Below are 27,110 nucleotides of genomic sequence, written 5' to 3'. Positions count from 1 at the left end.
ATTATTTCAGATCTTGTAACTATAAAACTCTTGCTATTTCGTCATAGTCTTTAGGATACCTGGCCGTTCCCCTCCCTTAAACAGAAACATAAATTATAAGCAGCTACTGTTGGCTCCCTCACGTACTGAGAGAAAAAAAAATATATGAAACACAGTGATTTGCCTGTGATTTTTGTGATATTAAAGGCCTTATTCTCAAATATTCTCCTTTATCAGTTTCAAAGTCATTGGAGAAGTGTCTGTTTATTTTCATTGATTGATTTGGAGCCTAGGGCCAGAGTTTTCAGCCAGGGTCTATGGGCTGGCTTCAGCGAGGCTTGTGAGTTTCCTAAAATTGTATGAACAGTTGACATGTTGACATGTGAATGTGAATTTTTCAGGGAGAGGAGCCTTAGCTTTCATGTTTTAAAATAGGTTTGTAACCCAAAAGTGTAGTGTTAAAAATCCTGGCCCAGTGATTCCTGTGGCTTCTCGGCCGAAGTATTAAACACAGATGTGAGCAGGTTACAGAGGCGGTCACAAGTGTCCACACTGTACTTACCATTAATTAAAGGTCTTTGGTTTTATTTAATGTAACTCCATAAACCGCCACATCATTTAAAACCATGGCAGGGTGACAATAATTAACTAAATTATACATATTTAATGTGATTAATACAGAAGTGTATAAAATAAAGTGAAAGGGTTATCTACCCCGACCCTCCCACTTTAAGACAAAGTCTTTTGAGACCCTTTTTTTAGATAAATGATAACTTTTAAAACAATTATGTGTATAGGTGTATGGATGTATATATACATCTAATTTTAAAAAATAAAATGGGGTTATGTTATGCATATGTTGTGCAACTTGCTTTTTTTACTGTTATGTTTAATAGATATCTTTCTGTATGTATACACAAATTTACCTCACTCCTTAACTGCTGTGTAGTATGCAATTGTGTGTGTGTGTGTGTGTGTGTGTGTGTGTGTGTGTTGTGTGTACGTAAATATATCCCGTGATTTACTTAACCGTCCCACTATGGTGTATGTTTAGTTTGTGTCCAGTTTTTTCCTCTTGTAAGTAATGATGTGCCTGTATTTTTAAGCACTTGTACCTATATATTTTTGATCAACGGGGGGAGGTAAAGCACCAGACATTTAAGATGGAGGAGTACAAGTGATTTAAGATTCTCCCTTAGGTTGGAGTTTAAGGAATTGTTAAATTCTCAGCGGCTGGGGAAGAAGGAACACTTGTGGATGCTTATGGGGAAAATAAAAGGCAGTACAGAACTCAGTGAGTCGGGTGAAGGAGCTCTGAGCCCTCCACTTACAAGACTATCCAAGAAAAGTCTGTCTTGATTTTTTTAGGCCTTAAACTGACCTTCTGTTATTGAGAAGGTGGGACGATCTGAACTCAGTATTTCAGAGACCCAGTTTCTCCTGTCTTCTCCTTGACACCTAGGCCACAGATGACATCAAGACTATTAAGATATGACTGTATAAATGGAAACTGTTGTGTTTAACCTATGATGCAAGTGTTGCACTTAACTTTGAATGTATAGCAGCTGCATTCTGTGAGCAATTGGAAGATAAAATCTAGAATAACCCCATTTAAAGAGATCTTTGATTTATGGTTAGATAGGGGATAGTGAAAAGGGACAGACAAACCACACTTAAGTGTAATGCCTAGAACATGTTAATCATTAAAGAGGGCAGCTGGAGGTTCAGCAACCCTTTTTAGTGGCTTAAGGTGACTGCGTGTTAAAATTTATTAAATAGTGGTGATAGCAGATCTTTGAAACCAGGAGTTGGGGCATTTGGACATTGTCTCAAAGAGTAGGGACCACAGATGCTAGTCATCCCCCAGTGTGCAGGACAACGTGAATTGTTCTATGTCCGGTGAGACTTTGCAATGCGTAACAAATATTTGTGTAGACTTTTATAGCCAGATAAAATCTGGTCTGTTTTTACTTATCGTAACCAGCTTTTATTCTATTGTACCCCCTCCCTTTTGCTCTTCTGGTTTTCTATGCAGCTTGTGTTGAGTGGCTTCTGATCTTGTTACTTTTAAATCCAACCACTCATTACAATTGATTGTAAGCATCCTATTAGTCTGTTATATTTTCTAGTGTTGTTTACCTGAACATTTACATATTGAAATACGTATTTTGCTGGAAACTAATTTGTTTTTTCTCTTGTTATAGTTAAGGCATTTTATATAATACATATATATTCTTCCAATTATATGTAGTATTGAAGTGATTATCTATGACTTTTACTTTAGAATACTAAAAGGGGCTTTATAAAACATTTGTTATAAAAAGGAGGATTAGGTATGATAGGTTGAGAACCACTGATGTAGATAATAATATAGTATATGAATTAACCCATTATCAGATTATCTTTTTTAACTGAACTTATCAACAAAGATGACATGTTACTCTTATGCTTTCCTTAGTGCCGATGAAATCATTGTAAAGATGCATGGCAGCCAGCTGACACAAAGATACCTGGAGAAACATGGATTTGAAGTCCCTATTGTGGTCCCCAAATTAGATGATCTAGGACTCAGGCTCCCTCCACCTACTTTTTCTGTTATGGATGTGGAACGTTATGTAGGTACGAACTTGATTCCTTTAATTACTTGGGAAAACATGGTAAAAGTAAAATTGGTATTATCCTAAAAATACTAAAAGTTGAATGAATAGATGTTAATTTAGATCCGTTTCTGGGTCAGGAAAAGTGAAATTCAGTTATTACCTATGTTGAAAACTATTTTTCTCTCAGCAGACCTACATTCAGAAAGACAGAAAAAAACATTTTGCATATTTTTATTTACTCAGCCTCATCCTACTGCTTTTGGTGGTGTTGTTGTCATCAAATTTCCTGACACTTGCTTAGGAACAGTTATTATGGAGGGGTAGCTACAGACTGAGGAAGAAGGCTTTGGGAAATCGGGTTGGTTCTAGGCCTCTGTAGCAGCATTCAGGTACAAGATTTCTGGATCCTGCTTTAGTGACCTCCTGCTGCCTAGAGAAAGGCTGTGAAAAAGAGGAGCTCATTTTCAAACCTGTTTTTATATTAATGACTTGGTGATACTGCCATTTAACGATGTCTGGACCTAATTTTTTATATTGAGGCCCGGAAAGGTATAAGAAACAAGGTGGAAGACCCTTCATCTGTTGCAATATTGTTGACATTTTCAGTCACTTTTTTCATTTGCATCAGGGTATTTAGAGATAAAGCTGACTCTATGTAGGTCTCATTCCTTGTCAACGAAATAGATAGAGATTATTTGAGGATTAGATCTCAAATCTATCTTGACTCAAACTGTCTATTCTTTATAGTATGTTATCTCCTGAGCATGAAGTATCTGAGAACTTGTCCCTTTATTGATCCATTGGTTGACATTGATAATTGTTTCACTGAGGAAGTCCAATTAAATTGTCTGACTTCACATTCAGCTAGTTTTGAATTATTTGGTAAATTAGAGGGTGAGGCTGAGGTTTCACCTAAACCTGTTTGCATAGATAGCACTGTAGAGTAAGTGGCTAGTGTAATGTAAGTGTAGGAAAAACGTTCATACTACTTGATAGCTAACTTTTTAGTACGCGGAATGCTTCAGTTAACAGAATTGTTTTGCCTCGTAAGTATAAAATAGTCTATTTAGCAATACTTTCTTAACTTATATAAAGTTACATTAAAGTAAGAAAATGTCACTTGTTTCCTATTTCAGATTAAGTATTGCCATATTTTGAATTTCACCTTATCCTACAGGACATTGTAAAACTAATTATGCTTTTTAGGGTGATGCAGTGTTGAGCAAGCAATACCTCATGATTTTATAGGAAAATTGTAAATTAATCCCAATTCAGAACTCATTTCACAGGCCCTAATATGAACTGGTTTTTGCTTCCTAACCATTCATTTTTTTTCTTGAAGCAGAATATTAGAAGAGAAGACACTACCAGGCAAGCAGGAATTGTTTGTCTTGGTTAATTTGTTCACTAATTCCCCAATGACCGATTGGTTTCTCAAAATGATGGACTCAGAATCTTAGGTGTTAGAAGTTAGGTCTTAGAAGCGAAAGGGAAAAGTCAGTCCCCTTATTTTATTTTATGCATGAGGAATGCGGCACAGTTCTTACCTACCAATGTAATACGCATTTTTGTTGTGAGCTGCACAAGAAATCACTGGTGTGTAGAAAGCTTTGTAAACATATAACTTTTTACACTCAGTGTTAATTATGCAGCTCTGTCTTAATTGCTTTATTCTTTCTTTCAAAAATCATCCCTTTGTTCAAAAGTTCCAGTTGGACTTAAAAAGTCAGGATATAGGAAGAATCTTTGTCTAGGCTATATAGTTTTTATAGATGGCTTAATTATCATACAAGTAAATATGGTCTTTAAAATATTTTTGTTTAGGGCGTCTATTGATGAAATTCTTAAGCCCAATAATAAGACTATAATTTTTCTCTGCAGGTGGTGACAAAGTGATAGATGTCATTGATGTGGCAAGGCAGGCAGACAGCAAAATGACACTTCACAATTATGTTAAATACTTCATGAATCCTAACAGACCAAAAGTGTTAAATGTGATCAGCCTTGAATTTTCAGATACAAAGTGAGTAGTTCTGGACATTTTGGTTTAGCCTTTTGAGTGTTAGCTAAAATGTAGTTAAATGATGAATTTCTTTTAGTAAAAAACATAATTGTGACTTCTAAAGTGGCCCAGTGATACAGCTATGTTGTAAATTTTGCTTTGGTTCCCTCAGACTTTAAGTATTGCTGCTAGCTGTGAGTTCCAGTTAATTTCTTGGTTTGGGTTGAGATGGGAGATGAAATTTTAAGAAGTTTTAATTTGCATGCTGTGGGTGTGTGTGTATGTGTGTGTGTTTTTTTTTTAAAGGATGTCTGAATTGGTGGAGGTTCCTGATATAGCCAGAAAACTTTCCTGGGTGGAAAATTATTGGCCTGATGATTCAGTCTTTCCCAAGCCATTTGTTCAGAAATACTGCTTAATGGGAGTTCAAGACAGCTACACAGATTTCCACATTGACTTTGGTGGGACTTCAGTTTGGTACCATGTCCTCTGGGTAAGCTTGGGGTATTTCTTTGTTCACTTAATCACAAAAACATACAGTCTTATTTTTCCACGGGTATATTCATTTGCTATAAATGACATTTGTAAAGAGGGAAGTTTTTTGTACTTTTTCAGTGGGAGCTATCATTTTAAATACTTAAAGAAGCATTATGATTTTCTTTTTTTAATCCCAAGTAATGGAGGAGCCATGAATTCTTAATTTATATAGATTCCCTTTTTTTGCCCCCACCTTATAAATTAATCTCTTTTAGCCTTTTGTCTCTTTTTGTTTCTTCTTCCCCCTAGTCAATTACCAGTTAATCCCTGAATCTAATACCTGAGAAGGAGCAAAATTATAGTAATAATTGCTTCTGACCTTAAGGTCAGGCTAAAGACAGCTAGTTGGATAAGTCAGGAATGCCCATAAAAATACGAATTCTCCTCAGGAGCTTATATTCACCTTGCTTTATCTAGAACTGTGCTATTCCGTACAGTAGCCACGCGGCACATGTGGCTACGTTTAAATAATTAAATATAATTTAAAACTCAGTTCCTCATTTGCACTAACCACATTTCAAGTGCTCAGTAGCCACATAGGGCTTATAACTACTATATTGGATAGCACAGATATAAAACATTTCCATCGTCACAGAAGGTTCTTTTGGACAGTGCTGATCTAGAACCAGATCTTTGTCAATATCACATGCCTGTGCATCAGCAATGCTCTGGACTATGTTTGATGCTGTGCCCTTGAGCTCCTCTTCCTTTCCTCCATGAGAAAGCAAAGGGTTAGTTCATTAAAGAAAGTTTATTCACAGATCTTTAAAAATAATTGTATTATTATATGTCTTAGGAGAAAGGGCAAAGTTTCAGAGATGACTGTCTGTAACCTGGGGCCTATTAACATGTATTTACTTCTATACCTTGAAAATGAGATCAGTAGGATGTTTGTGATTCTTTACCCTCCTCTCTTGTAACTATTTCTCCATCACTACTTTATTGACCCCTTGTCATATTTGAGAGGGGGAGCCTTAGCTCCTTTGAAGATGCTTATTAAGGGCAATAGCTATTGATCAGGTATGTGAAATATGTCTTTTTGAGCCTTAAAAAATCTGATAATTATCTAATTTAATTTAGAACATTGTATTGGGAAATTACATCAATATAGGCCATCCTAAGAATGGCATTTCCTTTTTCAAAAATAGTGTGATTACTTCCTCCTAGGGCGAGAAGGTTTTTTATTTGATAAAGCCAACAGATGACAATTTGGCACTCTATGAATCTTGGAGTTCATCTGTGACCCAGAGTGAAGTGTTCTTTGGAGATAAGGTGGATAAATGCTACAAATGTGTGGTAAAGCAGGGACATACCTTATTTGTTCCTACAGGTAAGGTTTTAATCCCATCCCGCTCCCCATAGTGGATACTCATCACATGGAGTCAGCTTTTGATTGAAATCTCTGACTTTAACGTGTTTGGAAAGGAGTTTTGCATAGCCCGAGAGATGATTCTGATCTTGGACTTTTCACTTCTTTGTGCCTTAGAGGGCTTCTCTTGTAGTTAGGACTTGTTTTGGCATTGTGTTTTATGTCATTTGCCTTCACTTTTATTTTTATTTAGAAAAATTCACATACCATAATACTCACCCTTTTAAAGTGTACAATTCAGTGGTTTTTAGTAGATTAACAGGGCTGTGCAACCCTACCCCTATCTAATTCCAGAACATTTCATCACTTCAGAAAGAAAGCCCATGCCAATTAGCAGTCACTCCACATTTCCCCTCCTCTGAGCCCCTAGCAACCACTAATGTGCTTTCAGTCTCTGTGGATTTGCCTATTTTGGGCATTTCATATATAATACGTGGCCTTTTGTATCTAGCTTCTTTTGTTAGCATCGTGTTTACTAGGCTCATCCATGTTGTAGCACTTATCAGTGTTTCATTGCCTTTTATGGCCAAATAATATTCCATTGCATGGATGTACCACATTTCATTTATCCCTTCATCAGTTGATGGACATTTGGGTTGTTTCCACTTTTTGGCTCTTATGAATAGTGCTGCTTTGAACATCTGTGTGAAAGTTTTTGTGTGGAGGTTTGTTTTCATTTCCCTTGGTTCTATATACCTAGTAGTGGAATTGCTGGGTCATATGGTTTAATGATGTTTAACTTTTTGAGGAACTGCCAAACTGTTTTCCTAGTGGCTGCACCATTTTACATTCCCACCAGCAATGTACAGGTGTTCCAATTTCTCTACATCCTCACCAACACTGTAATTATCTTTTTTTATTTTTGTCATTCTAGTGGGTGTGAAGTACTTGTATCTCATTGTGGTTTTAATTTGCATTTCCTTAATGAGTAATGATGCTGAGCATTTCTCTTATTGGCCATTTGTATATCTTCTTTGGAGAAATGTCTATTTAAATCCTTTGCCCATTTTTATGTTGGGTTGTCTTTTTACTGTTGAGTTGTAAGCATTCTTTATATATTCTGTACACTAGCCCCTTATCAGATATATGATTTGCAATATTTTCTCCCATTCTGTGGGTTGTCTTTTCATTTTCTTGATAATGTCCTTTGCATAAAATTTTGATGAAATTCCCTTCAGTTTTAACTGGTCAGCTCTACATTGATGTCAAAGGCCCAAGCCTGCTGTAAGAATCTGGGCAGCTGTCCTGGGGCAGTTAGGAGGCAATGAGTCTGTTTTGAGGGACCCTAGGAAGGGATTGAGTACCAGCCTTAGCTTGTAGCCTCAAGTATAGGTATCAGGTCTGTCATTTTGAGACGTGACTAAATGCAGGGTATGGACTTTCCAGGTCAGTGGTTTTGAGAATTGTGTTCTTCTGATTTGGATGACCTTAATGGCTACACAGTTTGCAAGGATCTGTTACAGGCCCTGCTTTCTTACCTTGCCTCTGGAGTATATAATAAGAAGTATGTGTTGAGCAAATGAATGAATAAATGCCTAGAACTACCAGAATTTATAAATCTAGATACGTATCAATATTTTCACTGTGAATGGGGTAAGCTCCTCCCTTAAAGCCCCTCCCTTAATGCCCCCCAAAGCTCCCTTTTATAACAAATATTTTGTTATGCCCGCTTCAAAAATCTTGAATTCACATTTATCATTAATATAACCTCCTGCACCAGTAATTCCCCCCCCAATTGATGTAATGACCTAATTAGAATATAAAGAAGAAATTAAAAGTAATTTATAATAAAACACCATTTTACAATGTCCCTGCTCAGGCACAGCAGCATTAGAAGTCAGGATGATGCACAGGCCAGCTAGCCAGTACAGGTGTGTAATTGGTAGTTCAAAGTCTGTAGCTTTGGTGTGGATTAATGGTTCTCAAACTTCATTGACCATCAGAATCACCAGGAGGGCTTATTAAAACAGAGTGCTGGGCCTTAACCCCAGCGGTTCTGATTCAGTAGCTCTGGGGTGGGCCTGAGAACTTGCATTTCTAACAAGTTCCCGACTGAGGCTGGTGCTGCTGGTCTGGGGACCACATTTGAAGAACTGCTGCCATAGATAGTGTGATTTTCTTTTTTTTTTTTCCCCCCCAAGGTAGTTGGCAACTGATATACTTCCTTCAGTTTACAGGCTACCTAGTTGTATTCCTGGAAAATTGTGCCAAAACCATGCAAAAGATCCTTGTTTCATATGAATGGAGTTATAGTTTCTGGGCTCAGACAGTTAATAACAGATTTGGTACCTATCTGAATGCCCAGCAGAAGTTTGAAAGTCCTGACTAATGGAGGACAGTTTCTTACTGTGTGGAAGTGTCCTGCGTGTTGCATCCCTGGCTCCCGCTCACGAAATGACAGTAGTGCCTCCTGATCACTGTGACCAAAAAAGCCCACCAGACTGTCCAGACCACACTCTACAGGCGGTACTGCCTCCATTGAGGACCACTGATCTACAGAATTTGAAGCCAACAGAGACTTCAGATTTGTGATTTCAGGGTCAAGCTCAAGGCTTTTGTGCCTTTGAGCACACACGTGGTCACCACTTGAAAGCCAGTCTTGGGGGGGAGTTTTTTGATATTGTGTTACAGCACAATGAGGGATCAGAATATGAAAAGTATAAGGAAAATGGGATCTGTCTATTTTAACAGTCAATATTTACATGCAAACGTATGTGTGTATATTTATTTATGTTTATATGAAATCTTTATGTTTGGTCTACGGACCTTTCTTTCAAAAGTTTAACATCATCTCAGAAATGAGCCTCACTTTGAAACATTTTTATGGGAAAACATTTTGACTTTGCGGGAAAATATCATTTTGATTGCCAACATTTATATTTATAGGACCATAACCCTGCCTAATGAAATGTGGGTGATCTACTTTTTCTTTCTTAGAGGAAGGTCCCAGGTTGAGTTCCACTGATCCTCCTCTGCTTGGTCCCTAAGGACACTTGTTTCAGGATGACACTAGGGAGGCAAAGCGCCCAGCCAATCCCATTGTTCATTTAATGAAAACGTGCTTGCCTCACTCTAACCAGATTTGACTTGTCTCAGAGTAGAACCTTTAATGTAGAGTAGATTGTGTTCTTAAACTAAAAAAACTGAAACAGCAACAACCACAAAAACCTTCACCTATCCTGCACCGTAATTTTGTCTAATTCGGTCAATCCATTTATCTTAAACACAGCACAGAGGCTGGCATATAATAGGCATTTAATACATATTTGAATCATTGAACCTCTCGATGGTAATAGACATTAGCTTCTCTAGCACTGAAGTACGAGGTAAACTGATTTTGATATTTTGTGTTTCTTAAAACAGGTATATATCACGTTTGTGTGGTTTGAATATTGAAAAATCACTGATTTGTATCCTTTTGACCATTTCAGGGTGGATTCATGCTGTGCTCACTTCTCAGGACTGTATGGCTTTTGGGGGGAACTTTCTGCACAACCTTAACATTGGCATGCAGCTCAGGTTTGTGTCATCAGTATTTAAAGGGTCTTTTGTCCTTTCTTCAATAGGACTTAGTTCTAAAAGTCAAAAAAAAAAAAAAAAAAATTGAGCAACATACTTAATTGAGATCTCATGGAGAATAGGCCCTGAGAAGTTATTAGGAACTTTTAACAAAAGTATTGTCCTAAAACTTTGACAGGAGAACACCTCGATGCTTTTCTAATCTAAAACAAAAAGAATAATTTATTCAATTTGAGACTAGACATCTCCCCAAATTTCAGAATTTTGTAGAAATGGATAGGCTCTCCTTTGGCTATTTTTACAGTGAGGGAATTGAACTAAAACCAGTCAGACTCAGGTGTGACATATGGTGCTGGGGCAGAGCAACCCTAAGTTAGGATTGTTGTCAAAACACCTGCTCTAATTTTGCTGTGGTAAAGGATTAACAGCTATTTCCCCTTCTGCACGAGAATTTGACCTTTGGGTAATAACTTCCCCTGGTAGCCTAATGAGAGAAGAATGTTACTAGGCAACATTGCTTATGATAAAATGATTCCTGATTGATAAACCACATCAGTACTGGCAGAACTAGAAATACCTAGTAGGAAGCCGTGTCTTTGGGCTCTCCTGAGTGTGACTGTTATAACTTGGCATGCCCCTGGGGAGCCCCGGAAGCCATGCATCTGTGGAGTTATTACAAGAGATTCTGGCTCTTAGGGGGGGTATGAAGCTTTAAGCCCGGGCAGCTCCCACACTTGCCAAGTGCGAATCTTGATTCTTTGGACCTGAGCTGTCCCTGGGGAAAGACGGCTCCTGGCTGTGTGGACTGTTGCAAGGACTCCCACGGAAGACTCACCCTGTGGCGAGCTGTGGTTTCCGTCTTCTCACCTTGACCTGTGCCAAGTGTGGTCCTGAGCTTGAATGCTTAGTAGAGCCTAAAGAAAATGCCATGAGAGGGTGTTGCAGTGCTGTCCAACACAGGGAGCTGGTTTGTAAACACATCGTTCTATTTATTATAGTGGAACCCTTGTAAAATTCCTTCTGTTAAAACTAGGCTACAGATCCCAAGGGGTGATCTTTTTGAAGACCAGTGTAAATTCTTCGGTATCCTGTCAAATCTGTTAAGGGCGGACCTGAGTAAGATCATAGCTCAGTCTTACCCACGTGTGGTGGTGTTGAGCGATGTGCACTACTTGATTGGTCTTACACGTCGTGGGCTGCTTATTTTAGTTAAGTTGGTTGTCTCCATTTAACTTTGAAATGCTAATACTAATATTAAATTTCTTCAACTTTTATTTATTTAGGTGTTATGAGATGGAAAAAAGGCTAAAAACACCAGATCTTTTCAAATTCCCTTTCTTTGAAGCCATATGTTGGTTTGTAGCCAAAAACTTGCTGGAGACCCTAAAAGGTAATAAATAATCTGTACATTTTGTTGTTTCATACGATGCATGATATTTCTAAATTCACTAAAAGCCACTCATAGAAAGAGAGGTCCTTTTTAAAATGTGGTGTGGCTATTGTCCCTATTTTGTTTTTTAAATGCATGATTTTCCTCTGTTCAGAACCTTTTTAGCAAATTAGCAAACCTCTAGTCCATAGGCATAAAAATCAGGTATATGAAAAGCTGCATCAGAACCACACGGGTAATATTGATAAATGTTCCTTTCACCGGGGACTCTAGTCATCTGCGCGCATTATCAGGCACGAGAAGGTGCCTCACTAACCAAAATGCAGTTGAAGCCAAGGGACTGTTACCTAGTGTTTGTTCCCAAACATTTGCTTTTAAAAAGTCGAGGGAATAATTTTCATGTCCTGAGTGAATCAGGTGGTGTCTGTGCCATTACCATTATGACCATTATGTGGCCAGTATAAGGCACCTGTTAGCACAAACCAACTAGTGTCAGGCTATGCATGTATAGTTGAAGAAAAATGGTTCTTTTCAAGGGAGGGGGGAGATATGTCCCTTTAAACTTGAAAGGTACCTCTTTTATGTGGAATTTCAGATTTTGATGTTTTATTACTGGTTTAATAATCTTTGAGCAGTCAAGTTGGAGACTCACTGTAACTTCCACTTTTATCTATTTTTTGCTTTTTGTGCACTTATGCCCGTGAAAATACAGTCCATCTGGTTTTTGTGTTGTCTAACTTTCCTAGTCAGTTTGCCAGTAGTGCTACTATTTTTTAAAAATTATTTAATTAATTTATTTATTGGCTGCATTGGGTCTCGTTGCTGCACGCGGGCTTTCTCTAGTTGCGGCGAGTGAGGGCTACTCTTTGTTGTGGTGCGCGGGCTTCTCATTGCGGTGGCTTCTCTTGCTGCAGAGCACGGGCTCTAGGTGCGGGGGCTTCAGTAGTTGTGGCATGCGGGCTCAGTAGTTGTGGCTCGTGGGCTCTAGAGCACAGGCTCAGTAGTTGTGGCACACGGGCTTAGTTGCTCCGCGGCATGTGGGGTCTTCCCAGACCAGGGCTCGAACCCGTGTCCCCTGCATTGGCAGGCGGATTCCTAACCACTGCACCACCAGGGAAGTCCCAGTACTACTGTTATAATTAGCTCCCAGAAGAAGAGATATAAACAGATTAAACAATAAAGTCTAGTCTAAACATTTGGGGTTTTTCCCCATTTAAATGTTACACAAGAAGAAAAGGTAAAAGGAAAAGAAACAACCAATAACTTATTTCTCAGGATGGCATGCACGGATTTAAATGATAAAAATCATTTATGGTTTCTTTCCTTAAAAGGGGGGCTGGGGGAAAGCTCACTTTCTTTGGAAGGAAAGAGCAGCAGAACCCCATCTCACACCTTGTAGCACTGTGTAGAGGTAGGTGTCTTGACAGTGGTGCAGCTGTACAGGATGGAGGTGGGATCCCACGGATGGAGAGGAGTAGTGTTCTCGCGTATTTTTCTTGGCTGCGGGAATGTCACAGTAGACCCATAGAGTTGCAATATATGATTTTCAGTAAAATACTGGACAGTAAAGTTCATAGTCTCCTATTCAAGTAGAAGCCTGGGAAAATAGGAACACTTATAAAAACACTTACAAATGTCCTTATTTTCTGTAAATAGAACCCAATTACTGAACTCTCCAGATAAGAGATTGGCAATTCAATATTCAGAAAATTCAGAGCACTTTTTCCATCTTTCTCTTCTCACTAACACATACATGTACACACACACACACACACACTGACACACTGACACACATACACACCTGGGGTAATGCTTTTTCCTTAATGTCTAAGAGGGGCTCATCAGTCGACTTTTTAGAACAAATTAAAAATGTATCTAAAAGACAAAGTCTTGCTGTTCCCCTTGCAGCCACAAGCAGCAAATTGTTCAGTCTTAAAATAACGATTTAACCTTTGTTTTAGGCCATTGAGAGTCAGAAATATTGAGGTCTGACTGAAAACATGAACCTATACATTAAAAACCTAAAAAAAAAAAAAGATTACTGTAAAAGGATATTTGTAGGTGAGGTTTTAAAATGTTTTCATTTTGTCAGCTATATCAGTACAGGCTACCTGGCAATATTAGTGACTCAGTCCGGTCCCACTAAGGCTAGAGCCAGATGACCACTATACCAATTGCCATCGTCTTAGGATTCATCCTGGAAGCAGGAATGGTGGTCTTGTTACCCCACATTATGTTGTTTTTTGTAATCCCTGACCCTTTAACTTTCTACTATGGCCTGTTATCTTCCAGCTCAGGCTGTTAATAAGGTTTATATGATGGGTTAAATAAGTGTGGATTATATGAAACTCTTAACTGTGTTTAGTGTTAGTAATAATAAAACAGGGAACCAATTTTGGGTTCATGTAAGTAAATTAAACACTGAGCAGAAGTGAGATCTTTTGTTTCACCTTACCTGAATTTTAGACCACATCTAATATATTTTGCATGAGTTTTAGATAACCAATTTGGTTTTAAAACCCAGAAAAAACATTTGTGTGTATGTGTATTTGCCTTTACAATAATGTGGTTTGTCATGCCCATAGTCAGTTGTGTAGGTCACACACTGCATACACATACTCTCTCATACAGTTCAAAGAATTACACAGCTATCACTCAGGTCAGCTCTACCCAAAGTAAGCAAAAACAGCCTTGCTGCTGCCTTAGAGAGGCCCAGTTATTTTTCCCATTGCACCCTCCTCCTTCCCTTCTAGAGAGAACCGCCATCCTGACTTTTGTGAAATCCTTTTCTTCAGTTTTATCACTGTGTCACTAACTAAAATAGTTTAATTTTGTCCATTTTTAGACTTCGTGTGAGTAGATTCCTACTGATACTCTTTCGTGACCTGTCTTTTACTCAGCATTATGTTTGTGAGCTTTCTTTCAACTGGAGCATTTAGTACAACTACATTTAATGTGATACTGTTTCTTTTTCTTTCTCACCTTTTCAACTGATTGTTTATTATATCTCTGTTAACTTGTTTGATATTTGGTGGTTACTCAAAACCTAAAATTAATCCCTTTGTCAGAGAACACTTAACTCCTTTCCCCCTCAACTTCATTGCCACAGAACTGAGAGAAGATGGTTTCCAGCCTCAGACTTACCTAGTGCAGGGAGTGAAAGCGCTGCATACTGCTTTAAAATTATGGATGAAAAAAGAAGTAAGTAGTTGTCTTTGGTGACATGATTGTTAATTTTTACATGGCAGGGTGAGGAAAACAGAGTCCTTATGTTATTTTGGGGTAGTAGAAGGAGTGGAAATCATGCTTTAAGTACAACCTGCATTTTATTGGACAGTATATACAAATGTGCTGGTTTATGTTTATATTTATGAGAATGAAGTACCTAGATATTTCTTTAACCTCAAAAAGAAAGTAAATTTGAGTATATCTAGGATATTGACTAAGAAATGAACATGTAGATATAGAATAATAATATATAACTTTGAGCTCACATAGTGTGCTAACCACTGTGCTTAGTTATATCCATAAACTCATTTACTCTTCAAAACAACTATATGAGGTTGGGGTACTCTTGGTATCCCCATTTTACATATGGGGAAGCTGAGGTTCAGAGTTTAAGAACTTGCCCAAGACAACTGGTGGAGCTAGGATTAAAGCTCAGTCTCTGTGTTTGCAAAGCCTATGCTGTTATCCCTCTGCTAGTCTTATGTAAGAACGAAGGAAAAGAGAGGTCAGGGTTCAAGCAGGAGATTTCCATTTTTCCCTAAAATGTGGTCTAGTTTGCATCTGAATCCCACCACCTCTAAGAGGTCATCCCAGGTCTCCATTTGGAAGCAGTATGTCTTTTCCTTACGCGTCCATAGCGTATCTCTTGTGCCAGTGGACTTAAAAAGTAATGTCCATAAAGTAATGTGTCCACGTCCTCTTGTCTAAGTTTATAAGCTCTTGAAAAACAGGGACTTTCTCATCTTCATTTCCTTCCTGGAACTTTACACACAATGTTTTAATAAATGATAAATAGTTGAGCTGATGAAAATACATTCCCATGCTAATTTCTCAAATGTCCACCTGAAATAAAAATCCCCCTCTTAAAAGATATTGGGAGACAGTAATTAATAGGTTACCCTCCCAATAATTTTATGCTCCCTTTCACTTCATTGCTGCATATCCATTAAGAGTAAGGGCACTGTGGAAGCATTCAGGAAAATAAAAATCATGTCTTCCAATGTCAAAGATGTCATCATCTAAATGACAAGTAAAGGCATAAACAGATTACAAAAGTATATAGTATATAAAAAGATAAAAACGAAATAAAGGATATGTTGCAAAAACCATGTAATTCTTTTCCTTCTGAAGGCTGTAGACAAGTTGTTCTCAAACGTGTGTGTTTATCAAAATTGCCTTTAGAGCTTTTTAAAAATAAACTCCCTGCTTCTTTCCCAAGAGATTCTGATTTAATTGATCTGGGGTAGGATCTGAACCTCTGTTTTTAACAGACTTTGTAGGTGATTTTGATGCACAGTAAAACTCATCAATAATACATACTATTAATTCATTGCATTTGAAGTGCCCTTTTAAAAGCATGATGTTTGCAGTTAACTGTAAACCTTGCTCTAAGATGAGAGGTAGCTTAGCATAGTGGCTAAGAGCGTGAACTCCGGAGTCAGAGGCTTGGATTCAAGCCTCAGCAATGCTGCTAATAAACCGCTAACCTGTGCTTCAGGCCCTCAACTGTAAAGTGAGAGTCCTAATAGTATCTCTATCATAGTGTTGTTGAAAGGATTTGTGAGTTAACACTCGTAAAGTACTCAACTGTATCTTGATGTCATTAGTTTGTTTTAACAAATTATGCTAAACCAAGGAGAGGATGTAAAGCAGAAGTAACAATTAGTACGTTAAGTGCGCCTAAAAGGTCAAAACTTTCTTAGATGTACAGATTAATATTTGGAAATAGACATAATAAATAATGACAGCAGTTTGCAGTCCAGTAGATATGGTAACTCACCAATTAATTCCTCTTTCCTGTGGATGGGATCTTTTTCCTATTTCGCTTTCGATGTGAAAAGAAAAAAAACTTTGCGAATTAGATTTCCCACGAGAAACTAGGATTATTTTAGTGCCTATGTTCCCCCTGACAGATCCTTACGTATTATGAATTAAATTTAGTTAGTTTCTTTACTAATTATAGTAGTAGTTAGAATTACAGTAGGCTTTGAGGTGTAGAGTCCATATAGAACAAAATTTACAGTAAGACAAGTCCATTTTTAACTCAAGGTAAGAGGATTTTATGAGTTAATAAGGATCTCCTTAGAAGATATGAAACCAACCTCATGAGCTCTGAGACCTGACTTGTGGGTATTTGGCCTTGTCTGTAAAATCTAGAAAATTGATTCAGTAAATTAGTTTTTACATCTTAAAATGTAAGTAACTTTGGTTGTCTTATCTTTGTTAATCCAACTACAGCTTGTATCTGAACATGCCTTTGAAATTCCAGACAATGTTAGACCTGGACATCTTATTAAAGAACTTTCTAAAGTAATTCGAGCAATAGAGGTAAGCGTAGAAACTATCATCTAAATGCCTGGTTACTATCTGCTTTGAGAAGCAGTTGGATCTACCACCACACTACAAACACTGGAAAGCCCTGACACTCTTAGAAGAAATAGAATGCACTGTGTCTTGGAAGGAGTCTCAGGTTTTCAGGCTCCCAAAGTCCTACGGAGAAATCTGGAGTATTGTATCATAGTGAAGTAATAAGGAAGCAGTTACCAGGTTACTTCAGGTTCTTTAGGTTACTCCAAAAATAAAAAAATACAGCATAATCAAAACTTTCAGATCTCATTCATTTCTGCAACGCAGAGATGAATACATGTTAAGAAATGAAAGAAAGAGAAAAGGTAAGATGAGTAAGAGCTGGGTGAAACTGAATTGGAAAGAAGGATGACACAAGTAGGGTAAGGCAAGGAGATCCACTTGACTGAAAATATTACAGCAACTCGGTTAGGTAAATGCCCTTTGATAAAAGCCCATGAAGTCTGAGATTAGGTGTTTTAATTTATTAATTAGGAGCTATTCTAGGTATTAAAGAAAGGGGGTTTTAATTAAAGTAATTCTTGAGGAAGGTGGTTCTGTTAGTGTCCAGCTTGAACTGAAAGGAAATTAAGTGGAGGAATGGCGGCTAACTGATACAGCTCAGATTAGGGCTGTGTTTGGGGAATGAAAAAAGATGTACGTCTAAGAAATATTAAAATGTTGGGTTTAATATCCTTGGATAGAGTATTTCATGTAATTCTCAATATGTTCAGATATGGTAGGAAATTATTTTCTGTTTTTGAAGAGCTGCATGTAAATGGATTTTTAAAATCAAAAGTCACATATTTAATTTATATATTTATGGATAAATATATAAATGTCATATATAATAACAACCAAAACTAAGAATAAACTCAATAAGAAAGGTGTAGGTCTATATGAAAAAACTATAAATCTTTACTAAGAGAAATAAAACTATAGTTGAATAAATGGGAGTGTCATTTCTGAAATATGTCAATTCCAAATTAGTATTACAAATTGAAAATGATAAAATATACCTGGAAGAATAATTGGACAAAAATAGTCAACAAAGTGTTTTTTTGTTGTTTTGGGGTTTTTTTTGTTTTTGTTTTTTTAATTGGAGGGTAGGGAGTACAGAAGGAAGCAAAATGGCAGTAGAAAAATGTACAAAGAAAAATATAAACAGGTATTTCACCAAAGAAGAGATAGAAATGGCCAATCCAATAAAAATATGAAAAATAGTCTCAATATGTTAAAAAAGTATTCAAGTACATTTTGCCGCATAATTTATGATTTCAAATGATCATTTACCAAATTGGCAAAGATAAAATTCTTTATTTTTGTGCTGCTGGTAGGAAGTGTAAATAGTTCATGCTTTCTAACTGGCATATCCCTTGACTCAGCATTATTTTAATAAAGTAAATAGGAGGAATCCAATTAAACTTTCTACATGACCATACCTGTTTACCACTATCACCGCTTGGAACCAAAATGATAGTAAAAGAATAAAAAGCAATATCCCCTGAAGACAAAGAGAATAATAGAGATGAAGACTCCAACAAAACTTTGGAAGCTGGAAAGCAAATGTTCAAGTGGTAACTGACTTAACAGACCAGAGAGAGCTGAAACCTGTGTGGGCAATGGGAGAAGACCAGAGCAGATCTTATTTGTACAGTAAAACCTTCAAAAAGTTTAGCAATCAGGGAAACTAGGACCCTCAGAATATGCGAGTGGAGGTGGGGTTGAAAACAGGATTGATTAAAGGTCTATTTAAGAAATAAATTGACCTCCAGATCCCTGCCTTAACACGTGCAAGAAACTAGAGATATAATTTTTTTAGAGGTTGAACTTGAGACTGGACTTTGGCCACTGAACCCAGCTGAGGGAGATGGGTACCGTACTGAAAACAAGAGGATTAAGTGACAATCTACATAGTGAATGATTCTCCTTCCATGTGGCTCTCCCAGACACTGGCAGTCTGGCCTGTACCTCCCAGGCCAAAAAGAAGATCCACTGATGTTGACAATTTGAAACCTTCCAATGGAACAACCCAGATTCCTGTAGTGAAACCCATCAGTTGGTAAAGCCCCACTCACACAGAGCTCCCAATTAGCTTTTTCCTTTTTACATACAGTGAAATGCACAGATCATGAAAGTACAATTTGAGTTTTGACAAAAGAATATACCTGTGTAACCCTTACTCCAGTTGAGCTAAAAATCATCTGTATCACCCCAGAAGGTCATTTCTTGCCCCCTTCTATTCAGTCTTTGACTATCATAGCTACCACTCTTCTGACCTCTCCTGCTATATCATAGATTAATTTTGCCTATTTTTGAATTTCAGATAAAGGCAGTCATACAGCGTATAGTGTTTTTGTGTCTGGCTTCTTTAAACATAAGGCTTTTGAGATTCATTCATGTTGCATGTGTCAGTAGTTCTTTTTCATTGCTGAGTAGTATTTGGTTAAATGAATATACCACAGTTTGTTTTCCATTCTTCTGTTGATGAATATTTGGGTTATATGCAGATTTGGCCATTATGAATAAAACTGTTATAAGCAACCTTGTGTGTCTTGTGGTAGATATATGTTTTCGTTTTTCTTGGATAAATACCTGGGAGTAGAGTTGTTAAGTCATAGGGTAAATGAATTTTTAACTTTGTGAGAATCTGCCAAACAGTTTTCCAAAGTGGTTGTACCATTTTACACTCTCACCAGTAATGTATAGGAGTTGTAGTTGTTCCATATCCTTGCCAGTATTTGGTGTTTTCAGTCTTTTTAATTTTTGCTATTGCAGAGAATATGAAATGTTGTTTCATTGTGGTGTTAGTTTACATTTTCCTGAAGACTGATGATGTTGAACACCTTTTTGTGTGCATGGCTGTCTGTATATCTTCCCTTATGAAGTATCTGTTTGAAGTCTTTGCCCATTTAAAAAATTATGTTGTTTTTATTATTGATTTGTAGGAGTTTATTATATATCCTGGACACAAGTTCTTTGTCCTTTGGCATGCATTCATTCATGTATGTACGGATGATATATATTATATATGAGATATATACATATATATAATAGTAAATATTTACCCACAGCCTATGGTTTATCTTTTCATTGTCTTCATGGTTTTTTTTTTTTTTTTTAACTTTTTTTCCCTTGAGATATAGTTCGTATGAAAAATGGTGTCTTTTTATGAGCAGAAATTTTTAATTTTGAAGAAGTCCAATTTATAAAATCTTTTTCTTTTATAAATAGTACCTTTTTGTGTGTCCTAAGAAATCTTTGCCCACCCAAGGTCTTGAAGATACTTTCTTTTTTTTCTAGAAGCTTTTACATTTAGGTAAATGGCCAATCTTGAAATTTTATACATAGCATAAGGTAAATTAAGGCATTATTTTTTCCCATATTTTTATCTAGTTTTCTTAGCACCATTTCTTGAAACAAGTTAGCTTTTTAATGCTTCCCTTTGAAAATGCATAGAAAGCCAAGAAAATTTTTTAAGACAAAGACCAAAAATAAAAGATAAAAAGGGGAAAAAAAAGTATTCAGAGGAAACAATCAATAAGCAAGTAAGTCTTTAGCCCAAAACCCAAACATAACTGATTCCCTGAAGAGAGAAAAGAGTAAATAGTACTGCCATGAAAAAAGAACAGGAAGCTTTAACAAAGGAACATTCGAAGAAAAAAGAAAAGGAGCTCTTGGAAATTAGAAATAAAATAGAAACAAAATTTAGTAGAATGGTTGGAAGATAAAGTTGGAAAAATCTCTCCTAAAGTTAAAAAAAAAAAAAAAAAAGAAATAGGACAGAAAAATTAGGTCGTTTTACACAATCACTGTCAAAATAATATGAGTTCCAGAAAGAGATAACAGAGAAAACAAGATTATCAGAAGAATAATCAAAGAAAATGTTTTAGTTCAAGGACACACCTTCCCAAATTGAGAACTCTACAGCATGCCTGGTACAGTGAGTGAAAAAAGACCTATTCAAAGGCACACTTGGTCACATTTTAGAATACATGTAATGAAGTATATCCTAAAAAGCATCAAAGAAGGAAGTATGGGTCATATACAAAGAACTGGGAATGAGAATAATATCAGATTTCTCAACAATAACATTACAGACTAGAAGGCAATAAAGCAAACTCTTTAACATTCTGGGATAGGAGGGATGCCAGCCTATAGGTCTGCGTTCAGCCAAGCTATAAGTCAAATACGATGGTAAAGATGTCAGAGAGGCAAGGTCTCAAACAATTTACCTCCATGTTCCCTTCCTCAGGAAACTCTTAGAGGATGTGCTGGGAGGGAGTAAACTGAAAAAGGAGCAGCCCTGGAATTCATTCTTCCAACAAATACTGAGTACCTACTGTGTGCTGTGTCCCATCAGGAATGGGCATAGAGCAGTGAACAAAACAAAGGCCCTGCCCCCGTGGAGCTTAGTAGGAAGAGGCTGGCCGTAAATATTTTAATGTCTCAGGAGTAAAGGAGTGCTCTGAAGAAAATAAAGGAGCGGAAAAGGGTAGGGAGTGACAGCCAGAGATGGGGGGGGGCGGGGGTTGCAGCTTTATGTGGTAGAATGGGAGCAGGTCGGGAATGGCCTTTGGTATCACGTGCAGGCCCAGAGTGCAGCTAGTCCAGGATGGACCAGGAGAATGAAAGGCCCCATATCAGTTGTTGATCTGAAATTCACCTTTAACTCGGCATCTTGTGCTTTATCAGGCCTTCCTGTCTAGGAGGTCTGTCTCCAAAGAAAAATATAAAGATTGATAAATTACTTAATGTGTCTGAATGTTTGCATTCTTCTAGTGGGAATTTGGGGATCAATTAGTGATAAATACATAGGAAACAAAACAGATGGAGATGAGGCAATTATAAACTCAAGGGAAAGTCAAAGGATGTAAAAGAAAGTAGAGGTAATAATAGTATGTTATGTGACACTGGGTTGTAAATAATTTTCATTGAGTCCAATTTAAATACGGAATACTGAAGGAAGAGAAAGTGTGTGTGCCTTTAGGAGAGGTGTGCAAAGATTAAGACTTTATCTTGCATAGTAGGGATTCAATAATGTCTGAAGCTGAAAAACCAAGAAATAACAGTTTAAACATGTTCTTTCGACATTTGGAGGCAAATAACTGAAACAACAGCAACAACAACAAAAAACAAACAGCTACAAGAGTTGGAAGTGCGGGGTATATACGCCAAAGAATTGAAAGCAGGGTGCACACACATGTTCATAGCAGCATTATTCACAGCATCGAAAACGTGGACGCAACCCGGATGTCCATCGCAGATGAATGGATGAACAAAATGTGGTCTATACATACAATGGACTATTATTCAGCATTAAAAAAGAAGGAAATTCTGACACATGCTACAACATGGATGAACCTTGAAGTTACTGTGTTAAGTGAAATAAGCCAGTCACAAAGGGAGAAATACTGTATGATCCCATTCACATGTAGTTCCTAGAGTAGTCAGATTCATAGAGAAAGTAGAACGGTGGTTGCCTGGGGCTGGGGCTGAGGAGGAGTGGGGAGTTATTGTTTAAGAGTTTGAGAGGATTAAAAAGTTCTGGAGATGGATAGTGGTGATGGTTAGACAACAATGTGAAATGTACTTAATGCCACTGAACTGTGGCATTTTACACTTTAAAATGGTAAACTGTGTGTACGTTACCACATATATTATGTGGTACAAAATTCTGTGTATGTTACTACAATGTTTAAAAACTTGCAAGTTGTTACCTCTGGAGAAAGCGAATCAGATGGGGACGAGTAGACTGCACTTTTCATGATATGCTTATAGAGTTTTAATTTTTAAAGCTACATAGATGTGTGACTTTGGTTTAAAAAGCATTTATTGATTTATGCAATTATGTACGTGAAAGAATTTCATCATAGGGAAGAACTGGAAGCAGCCTAAATAACTGCCGTCAAATATTAGGTCAATAAATTACGCCATATCTCTACAGTAGAATACGACACAGCCTTTAAAATGATATTGAAAATCAAGGAAATATGTTCACAGTATATTACGTGGGGGAGAGAAGGGGAAAAGATCTCAGCAAAGCTGTTCAAGTTTTATAATTTGGTGTTTTCTGTTTATATGATTAAACTGAACGTTTTTTGTTTTCTAAAATATTTTTATGGCTGATGATTTAGTCAGGCTTGATTTAGTGGGCTTGTCATAAAAATACCCTGGATTTCATTCTTAAAGGAGGAAAACGGCAAACCAGTTAAATCTCAGGGAACTCCTACTGTGTGTCCAGCTTCACGGTCCTCAAATGAAGCAGCTTCCCCACACCATTCCCGACGAAGGATGCGGAAACTTCGAGATCATAGTGTCCGAACTCCTTCTAACCTAGACATCCTGGAGCTGCACACGAGGGAGGTGCTCAGAAGACTGGAGATGTGTCCCTGGGAAGAGGCAAGCTTCCGTTCCATGGTCACGCGAGAGACTTGGTAGTTTCTGAAAGGCCTTCAGAAGGACTGTAGAAAGAGAACAGTCCGGCCGTTCTTGTTGTCTGATCTTTGCTTAGTGCCGTAGGGGTCAGCAGCGCTTCTGCTCGTGACAGGGACATGCTTCAGTGTAGAAGTGGGACGAACAGATCTCATCTGTTTGCCGACACGTTCACTGAGTGCTTACCAAGTGCCGCATGCTCTTCTAGGCTCTGGAGAAGATACCAGAGTGAGCATAACCTAAGTCCCTGCCCTGCTGTAGCTTCCATCCTAGCTCAAGTTGGCAGGATCGAAGTCAGAGACAGATATTAAAGTAATATAATTTCAGATAACAAATGTTATGAAGAAAGAGAGCAGTAGAGCCAGAGAATAAAGGGGCTCGGGTGGCTGGCTGCTTTAGCTAAGGTGGTCAGAGAGCCTCTCAGGTGGGTGCATTTGAATGCCACTTACATAGCAGAAGAAGTCAGATGGATACACAGACTTGAGGAAGAGTATTGCAGGCAGAGGGAAGAGCAAGTGCAGAAGGCCTTTTCCTGGCCCAGCAGCAGCATCATGGATGACTGTTAGGCTGGGGGTCTGTTAAACCCATGACTGCAGTTTGAGAAGTGATGGCCTAATGGACAAAGGGGAGAAGCAGTGGGGCAGTAATGAGCTCAGTGTAGGGCCTTTGTAAAACGTGCTAATGACATGTGGTGAGATCCATATCATCCATGATTTTACATCTTAAGTAGAAGATAATTTAAAATGAGTAAGATAGCAGTATCTCTTAATTAACATATTTAAAGAGGCTATATAGAAATGAAAACTTCCTTAAATATTTTAAATTTTATATAATTATATTTATACCGTTTTAAGCTTTTGTTGTTCTAAACCGCCTTAAACCCATAGCCAACTAGGAGAAGATTTAGCTTATTATAAAAGGTTCTATTTATTATTAAAGAAAAATATTACCATAAAAAGGAAATATTCTTTATGTATTGAAAACCAGCTACTGTTGTGCCTTTATGTCACCCGGTGGCCTTTGTTCCTGGTGACAGCAGGGTGATGACCTGTAAATTGCTGGGAGTGTCTGGTGGGAAGACCAGAGATTAGGTCAAAGATAGGGTGACTGGAAAGGACCCAGCAGCTAGCACTTCTGCGGGGAGAAACAAGGCAAAGAGAATTCAGATACATGCAGGCAGTACTTCTCCAGCTTTTCAGTTTTTCAGCTTTCTGCAAGAGTGAAATGTCTGAATTCACTTGATAGAGATTTTATATTCTGCGTTATAGAATGTGTTTTATAGTTACTGGCCCTACAGAAAGGTGAACCAGATTCATGCTTTGGTTTTAGGAACCATTTAGTTTTCTTGCCACACCACTACAAATGCCCTAGCCTCGAGGCCGCCCAGCACTCTTCAGCATGCAGGGCTTGGGTGGGGGGGAGGTGGTGGGTGGTATAAAGTTCTTTACTTGTCAAGCCGGCATATTTGAGGGCGGAGGTTAAGTAAGTTCTGTTTTTATACTTTAAGGACATTTTGAGCTCTAAACTGAATGGAAAATTCAACAAACATCTCCAGCCATCTTCCACGGTACCTGAATGGAGAGCGAAAGATAATGATCTCCGATTACTGCTGACAAATGGAAGGATAATTAAGTATGTGAAGTAGATCAAAGTATCCAACAGATTAGTTTTCAGTGGATTCCCTCTGTTCAATTAATCCCTGGTCCAGACCATTACACAACTGCCTGAAATATGGGGAAAGTGTCTTAGTTCTCTGTTTTCTCTGTAAATTAAGGAGGGTTTAATACCGTTTGGCTACATGGTTGCACTGTTTTCTGACTCGATTGTTTTTCCCACTGTATACAGGGATGAGAGACAACCCTTTGCAGATCAGAGTCTTTATACAGCAGACAGTGAAAATGAAGAGGATAAGAGAAGGACAAAAAAGGCAAAAGTGAAGATGGAAGAGAGCTCAGGAACAGAAGGGGTGGAGAATGAAGCGTCTCAGAAACCACTTAACAGTATGTTTGTTTTAATGGTCATTTTAAAGGTCTGCTTGTTACCAACGTGCTAATAATATGTAAAGTAACTTACTAATTTTAAAGTGCTTAAATCAGTAGTAGGATTACAATTTCTGTGTCCCTGATACTCTTTTGAGAAGTCTGGAGCATTTCTGAGTCGTCTCTCCATCAGGGAAATGCCAGATGTGACCACCAAGTGAGGGGTGGCGCCCAGGGAAGGTGGTATTAGTGACGAGGATGTCGCCGGCCAGTGACACCCTCATCTAGTGACAGTTTTTACAAGAGTCACATGAAGCTCATGCATCTCACGGGCCTCTACTCCAAGTAACAAAATAATAAAGTTGCAAGTTTAATCCTATTTTTGAGATAATCTTAGCTAACATACATATGGTTTTCAGAATTAGGAGACATATATAACTGGCTGATCTGAAACTCTTAGTAACCCATGTACTGTTTTATTTGATTGCCTGTTGACAAGAAGGCCTCTACTTGGTTATTAATTGGTCATCGTCAGTGTGATGGATAGTGACTCCTCCTCCTCCTCGAGGTCTTTCTTCTTTGAATGAAGTCTTCATTTTCTCAACACTTTTCAGGGCCTCCATATACCCTTCTATCTTAAAAAGGAGTTAAATATTTTAGTACTTGATAAGTAAATGTTCCAGGTGATTAACATTTTTTAATCCATGTTGAATACCTCAGTCCTGCTAATTCTGGGTAAGTTTGGTATTGCTGTAGTTGCTGACTCTGCCTTTGTTCTCGAGTCTGGGGAGAGGCAGCTAATCAATGGAATTCATCCCGCAGTTGTTGAGGAGTGCTGCCGGCAAGAGGGAGGCAGGGCTGGAGCCTGGTTCAAGCTTGTTGGGTTCGCTGTCTACTTGAATGTGTCTTAGGCTTAGGAGAGTTTTTTTTGTTTTGTTTTCTGTTGAGAGAAATAACGCACAGCGGAAAGTGAAAAGCATCTTGCAGCTAATTTTAGTGTTAGAGGTTTTTTTCTGGAAAGAAATATAAAATAGTCAACCCACCCATATAAGGATTATATCACCATATTCAACAAATACCCCAGATGTTTTAAGAATACACGTTAATCTGTATCTTGGTCAATTAGGGAGATGGTCCATGGGGGAAGAATGAAATGAAGACAGTGAAAGCAGTGAGAAAAGGACAGAGCAGGAGCGGTTGAGCCATCTCACAAAGCTGGACAGGCTTTGGATGGCACTTTATTCAAATTCTAATGACTCTATTTTTCTCTCATCATTTTCCTTCTCAGGGTTTTTAACAAGTGTGAAATCAGAACTCAGGAATCGATCATCAGAATATTCTGATATTTCTGATTCAGAAGACTCTGGACCTGATTGCACCGCACTGGTACGCCTGGAACCCTTAACTTAAAGTTATGTGACAAAAAGATGAACACCCACTTTCCTTTACCTAGGAGGAAAGTGAATGACAGCTTTCCCAAAGCCTGTGTCTCTGACCTTTGTGGCACAGGGCCTTCTCTGCAGTGGTAATTATACACGCACGTCCCATCATGTGACTATTTACATCTGATCGACATAGCTTTTGTCTGATTTTGGAAAGGGTGGAGGGAGATACTGTTCTCATGTTTCTCGTATGTCTCATAGGTTATATTTCATTTTGCCTTAAAGAAAACCTGTACTATGTGTTTGTTTCTTTTTTTACTAAGGAATTATGTTACTGTAGTTAT

The 27,110-nt window shown here is 37.9% G+C and overlaps 1 protein-coding gene across 3 annotated transcripts in view; it reads left to right on the top strand.

The window, feature by feature from the left end:
• KDM7A (lysine demethylase 7A) overlaps positions 1 to 27,110 on the top strand; it is a 79,518-nt gene that overhangs the window by 45,473 nt on the left and 6,935 nt on the right. For 2 of the 3 annotated variants that reach the window (XM_082472900.1, XM_082472902.1), the window contains exons 4-15: positions 2,438 to 2,598; positions 4,461 to 4,602; positions 4,888 to 5,074; positions 6,286 to 6,448; positions 9,919 to 10,006; positions 11,290 to 11,396; positions 14,506 to 14,597; positions 16,863 to 16,952; positions 23,163 to 23,372; positions 24,913 to 25,037; positions 25,251 to 25,405; positions 26,673 to 26,770. In XM_082472900.1, coding sequence (XP_082329026.1) covers positions 2,438 to 2,598; positions 4,461 to 4,602; positions 4,888 to 5,074; positions 6,286 to 6,448; positions 9,919 to 10,006; positions 11,290 to 11,396; positions 14,506 to 14,597; positions 16,863 to 16,952; positions 23,163 to 23,372; positions 24,913 to 25,037; positions 25,251 to 25,405; positions 26,673 to 26,770 — 1,618 coding nt within the window. The remainder of the gene's footprint in view (positions 1 to 2,437; positions 2,599 to 4,460; positions 4,603 to 4,887; positions 5,075 to 6,285; positions 6,449 to 9,918; positions 10,007 to 11,289; positions 11,397 to 14,505; positions 14,598 to 16,862; positions 16,953 to 23,162; positions 23,373 to 24,912; positions 25,038 to 25,250; positions 25,406 to 26,672; positions 26,771 to 27,110) is intronic. The other variant, XM_082472901.1, reaches the window with a different exon arrangement.

The sequence above is a fragment of the Balaenoptera physalus genome (assembly GCF_965194825.1).
Source record: "Balaenoptera physalus genome assembly, chromosome: 8".
Lineage (NCBI taxonomy): Eukaryota > Metazoa > Chordata > Mammalia > Artiodactyla > Balaenopteridae > Balaenoptera > Balaenoptera physalus.
Note: the sequence above shows the minus strand (reverse complement) of the source record. Positions and strands in the feature narration are given on the sequence as shown.